Source organism: Serinus canaria, chromosome 1 (assembly GCF_022539315.1).
Source record: "Serinus canaria isolate serCan28SL12 chromosome 1, serCan2020, whole genome shotgun sequence".
Lineage (NCBI taxonomy): Eukaryota > Metazoa > Chordata > Aves > Passeriformes > Fringillidae > Serinus > Serinus canaria.
The window spans coordinates 62,850,915-62,856,804 of NC_066313.1; the positions used below are offsets into that span (position 1 = coordinate 62,850,915).

The 5,890-nt window shown below is 36.6% G+C and overlaps 1 protein-coding gene across 1 annotated transcript; it reads left to right on the forward strand.

The window, feature by feature from the left end:
* Nucleotides 1-4,092: 4,092 nt before the first annotated feature.
* On the forward strand, nt 4,093-4,713 carry CCDC70 (coiled-coil domain containing 70; the record flags this gene model as incomplete). The annotated part of the gene is given in 4 exon segments (XM_030234525.2): nt 4,093-4,099; nt 4,102-4,158; nt 4,161-4,565; nt 4,568-4,713. Coding segments are annotated over 4 exon segments (615 nt in total), but the record flags the coding sequence as incomplete, so codon positions are not given.
* Between the last annotated feature and the right edge of the window lie 1,177 nt (nt 4,714-5,890).

A 5,890-nucleotide genomic window follows, 5' to 3' on the forward strand; every position in this document is an offset into this window, starting at 1 on the left:
ATTCAGAAAGGCCAAGTAAAGTAATTAGTCAGTTGGTCATGCAGAAAAGAGACTAGTGGCTTAGTGCCACCGAATGTTCAATGCACAGATGTACAGCACCATCAGCTTTTGCTCTCTGTGGTACTCTGCTAATCTCCGGCAGGTAGAGCAAAGATCTGTCTTAGTCCAGGTTTTCAGTCTCTTGGAGGCAACAACATAAATTTCATATCCACTTGGGAGAAAAAAATCATAAGTCTGAATGACCTAAAAAAGAAGCTACATCAGCATAAAATTGTCTGAATGGTAAAAGTGCCAGATGGGCCAAATATGGCAGTTAGGTTTTTAGGTTCCAGTCTGAGTTTTTAGGTTTATCCAGCAGCAACTGGCATATGCAACACAAGCTGTAAAATGGGTGTGATTTTTATTTTATAAACTTATTTTTTGAACTATGCTGTTTTTCTTTTCCTGTACTTGGCATTTTTTGTAAGCCTAGCTATTTTGGGGTCAGAGTTTGATCAGAATTGTTAGCTAGTGTCACCTGGAAAGTTAAGAAAATATCTGGTCTACAACTCGTTTCGACTGAGCAGTGAAACTAAATGTGGGCAGTGGGGGCATTAAAAAAAAGTTGTGAGAGTGGTTTATAATTCAGTTTTTGTGTAGATTATACCAGGAACTCAAATCCTTTTTCTATTTCTTTCACAGATATTGTGTGTGTGCTGTTTTGCTGTTCATCCACTCAGAGTGGGTGTCATCAAAAGGCTTGGATTGTTGTATTTCACTGCACTGTAAAATTTCTAGACTAAACCTTTATTTTTAAAAGAGTATTTTTTACTTTCTGATCAGAGCAACCAGAATTAAGAATTGGTAAACTGAAATCACAGTTTTCCTAGGCCACTATTTTCACTATTATGTTGGGTTTTACACACATTGTTATGTTGAAACAATCCTCAGCAGCATGCATTGCAATGATGTACTCTCACAGCCTTCAATCATAGAGCTCAATACAAAAATTGCTTACAATAGTAAGATGCAGTATTTGAAATATTATAAAAACAGCCTTTAATCTCTACTTTAGTCATTTTAGAACCCTCTATTCACATTCTCTTTATTTCCCATGTACTTTGATAACTACACAGCAGTGGGATCAACTCCCTCAAGGGCAGAAAGGCCCTGCAGAGAAACTCAACAAATTAGAGAGACGGGCAAATACCAACTGTACAATATCCCACAAGGGCACATGCCAGATTCCTCACCTTTGACAGGGCAACATAGTTTATGTCAATAGACTGAGGAATGGGAGGCTGGCTGGAGGGCAACACTGCAGAAGGGGACTGGAGTGTCCTGGTCAATGGCAAGTTGAAGGTGAGTCAGCAGTGCCCTGGAAGCCAGGAGGGCCAACCCTGTCCTGGGTTGAATCAGACACAGCATCACCAGCTAGGCAAGAAAGGAGATTATCCCTCTGCTCTGAGCTGGGCCAGCCTCACCTTGCATGTTGTGTGCAGCTTTTAGTGTCCCAATATAAAAAAGATATTGTGCTGCTAGCGAGTATTGAGAGGAGAACCATGAGGATACTGGAGGCTAGAGAGGAAGCCCTATGTGAGAAAGCCTTATGGCTGAGGTCACTTGGCTTGTTCATCCTGGAGGAGGCTGAGGGGAGATGTCATCAGAGTCTTCAACATCTTCATGATGGGAAGCGCAGGGCCAGCTACCAGTGTCTTCACTGTTGTGACAAGTGATAGGACTCAAGAAAATGTAATGAAGCTGAGTTAAGATAATTTCGTTTCTAATGGAGTAAATAATTATTGATATAATTTCAGCTGCATTGTTTTAGTCCCTTTCTGGAATGCATTCATAAAATTCCCTCCTCTTCAAACCTCACATTATTCCTTCTTTTACTATGTAGATTGAGGAGGAAATATGGCCTTAGTCTTTGTCACTTGTTGAAACTGACAGTTTTTTCCTACTACTTATATTTCTAAATTATAAAAAAAGGGGACCTACGTGTCAAAATAACCAGTGTTACTTTACACTTTATATTTTGATATGGAAACAACTACAAGAGCTACCGATTTACATGAACTACTCTTTCTAAATCACTAAGATAGTTTTAAATAAGCTGAAAAAAATAAACTGAACTATAACATTCAGATATATCTTGGTGATAAGCATGGAAGAAATAAGATTTAAATAGTTCTTGGGGACTTAAAGTGAGATAAAAAGCCTGGGAAAGATATATGAACCCAAGATGATCTTGTTTGATATTATAGGTTTCAGTAATACTCATCTGCATTGTCTATTTAATTTGAGTGAGCAGGCAGGGGAATCAAATATCCTGGAGAAAAGGATTCAGAGGGCTGATCATCTTGTTAAGTTTTCAGTGGGAATTGTATATATTCATCTCCTGGGATTACTGAACATTTTACATGCCATTTTTCAGTCCCCTACCTAATTAACATAAAGAACAGAGCTGAGGGACAGTACAAAGAGATGATGTGATGTGTGTAGTGATTTAGACAGAATTGCCAAATTTAATTGTAAGCTCACTGGACTTTTTTTAATATCCTGAGCACATAGTGCATGATTAAAAAAGCCCCACATATCAGTCACTTGGATCGGATAACAAATATTAGAAACAGGTTTATACATTAGTTGAAATAAAGTATTCCTCTGCCCCTCAGAATTCATAAGGAGTAGACAAGTTACCAGTGTAATCTAAGATGTTCATGTATCTGAAGTAATTCATCCTCTTTTCAAATAAAGCAAAGTGATTGTTACAACATGGATCTTGTTTGAGCTGGAAAAAATGAATGTTGCCTGGGACGCAATGAAGATTGCCGTGAAGATTGCAAACACCCTACCATCATGATCTTTTATTATTTAATTCTCTCTTTTCATGTGCATTTGTTAAATATACTCAACTATCTGGAATTATGAATACTATTGTTAGTCTATTTTGAATAATATAAGACCATATATCATTTCATCACTGGAATTTCTTATCATTTAGAAATAACTACAGTTACCCCAAATTTGCACCAAGGTAGCTAGGAGCAAAAGCTCACTTTCAGAGTCATCATAAGAAAATATTTCATGGCAGCCATCAATACCAATGAAAAAAAAAAAGAAATTAACCAGACAAAAAATAATGTTTTGAATTAACATAATGGATGGAGAAATATTAAAAAAAATACTCATGAAAATAAGGACTGACTTGCTGGAGAACTCTAGCCATACAAACCCTTATGATTTACTTCACCTGGACACAACTTATTTGATTACCACTGCCTCTTAATGCTGTGTCACTGCTGCTATGCCTTTTGAAATGACATCATTGAGGATAGCCTCACTGACAGGTCTGCCATGAGACCTGTCAATGACAGCTATTGTATTATTTCCTAATTTGTCATAATTTTTCTGCTGGATACTCCACAGATATAATTTCTCTGAACAGCTAGAATATCTGTTTGCATTTAGCTGTATGTATAAATTATATGATTGAGTAGTAAACATGAGGCATATATCCAAAACATGCTTGATTTTACAATATTGTCCTTTATATTGAAATTAAACTTATAAAAATCCTACTTAGTCTGTACATTTGCTCCAATCCAAACAATATAACATAGTTGCTGCAGGGTAGAATAAGGAATAAGCAACAATTAAAAGTGTTTATTAGCACCTTACCTCAGTTACAATCAAGTTATATAATGGGAACGATTGACAAAGTTTTTAGACTTTAAAAGAATTCTAAGAGGAAATAGCATAATCAAGTTAGCCTTGTGAAATTTAATCTGCTGAACATACTTCAGCACATACAAAAATATACAGTGCTTGTCAAGTGTCAGTATTGATTTTCTATTATTTTTATTTTAGGTTTAGTACTATATTTATTTATTTACTTAACTACTTACTTGTTGGACACTTAACCTCTATTCTCTGTTCCATGACTACTGCTTATGAAAGGTGGAATCACATGGACCACAGCACAGCCCCTGAGTGGTGAAGCTAAGTGGGAAAGTGTCTGACTCAAAGGATAAATATTCTTTGAGGAAAATCAGCAATGTGTCGCTGCTGCTCCTACTCCTATTTGCCATCTCCTGTCACGTGGCATGATTTAACCAAACTGGAAGGAGAATCTGGTCTTTCAAGAAGAGACTCAAAATTTTCGGCAAAAGAACAAACTTTTCATATTGAGAACAAAGCCTACCATCAGGAGAATCTAAGTGTCCACAGATAGAACAAAGTCCTTTGGGAACAGAATAAAATCCTTCAAAAGAAGCGTAGGGACTCTTCAGAGGAAACAAAGAACCTTGAGAAAGAGCAAAAGGCTCGCCAGCAAAATAAAGCCCTCAGAGAAGAGATTAAGTCTCTCAAAGGATATGAATGAGCATTTGCATTGAAGAGAAAAGCTCTTCAGCATGAGATTTTATCTTTATGAGAAATACACAAAGCCTTCAAGGACCGGCTTAGAGCTCTTCAGGAAGACAACAAAGCCATTCTGGTGGAAGAAAAAGCTGTTTGTGAAGAAAAATTCTTCTCTCTCAGTGAGGAGAAATTCGCTCTGCAAGAAAGGAATACGCGCCTTCAAATAAGAAAAAGGCCCTAAGAGGTTAGGAGAAAGCTCTCCATGAACAGCATAGAGACCTCCATGAATGGAATAAGATACTTCAAGAGAAGGAACAATGCAACATAAGTAAAGAACCAGGTGCTTTGGGAGATTTGGAGCAGGACTGAAGAGTTTAGAAAAAACAGTAATTTTTGTTGTTGGCCAAATATCAGCAAGAAATGTGTGAAAATAGGCATCAAGCTGCCTGTTAGGCTTAGTGCAGAGGTCTTGCAGAAGTGCTGAAGCCTGGATGTTGGTATTTCAGATCCCTGAAGCCTAGTAAATTAATGTTGCAATACATAATGAATATCTGTAGATGTCTGCTATGTTGAGGTATTGAATATCACAGAGAGCAACTTTATTATTTTAGTATTTCAAAGGTTAGAATAACAATTTTTACCATAGAATAATAGGGGATATTATTAGAAAATGGATTCTGATGTAATAAATGTTAAGGTCATACGCAAGTGAGATTGTGATAGACTTTAATTTTTTGCATCTAGATTAACCAGTAATATTTCTGAAAATATTGGTATGAAATACTTTCAGAATATGCTAACAAATTCTTTCTCTTGTAGGTTTTTCCTCAAATATCCAATTTTAACTTGAATTGTGAGGAAAATAATTCAGTATATCTGTGCTACTAAAAAAAGAGATTTTATGAAATAAGCTTGAACACTGTTTTCCTGGACAATCCACCACACTACTTTTCTCTGCTTCTGCTTTGTGCAATTTCAAAGCCAACAGGTATGCAGAATTACTGCCAAAAGCAATACTTAGATGAGCCAGTGTTTGTCTTTAATGGTATATGTTCCTCAAATGTCAGCCTTGTAAGTTTCGTACCCTTTGGCACCTGTATATGTATTTATATCACATTTCAGAACCCATAATAAAGTTGTTCTATCATATGATAAAAACACTGCCCTTGTGGTGTGCATAAATATTATTTCAAAATCTTGAAACCAAAAAACCAGACTGGAATAAAACCAACATATTGACACTACCTGGTGTACATTTAGGAAACCAGGGACAAGAACACATTGCATGGATGTGACCAGTCTGCTTTTGTTAAGTCTAACCATAACCAGGCTGACACACAAGTAGAGTACTCCACACATGACCTTGAGTCCAGGTCTTTGGAAAATATTTCTTTTTCACCCAGAAACTGACTTAGCAAAAAAATGTGTTGAAATACAGAATACTTGTTAGTGTAGAAACAGTAGGGGTGATAAAGAAAGTTTTATTGTCATGGTTCCAAAATCTCAAGGAGAAGGAGTATTTCAAGCAGTAGAGCAAGGACATGTG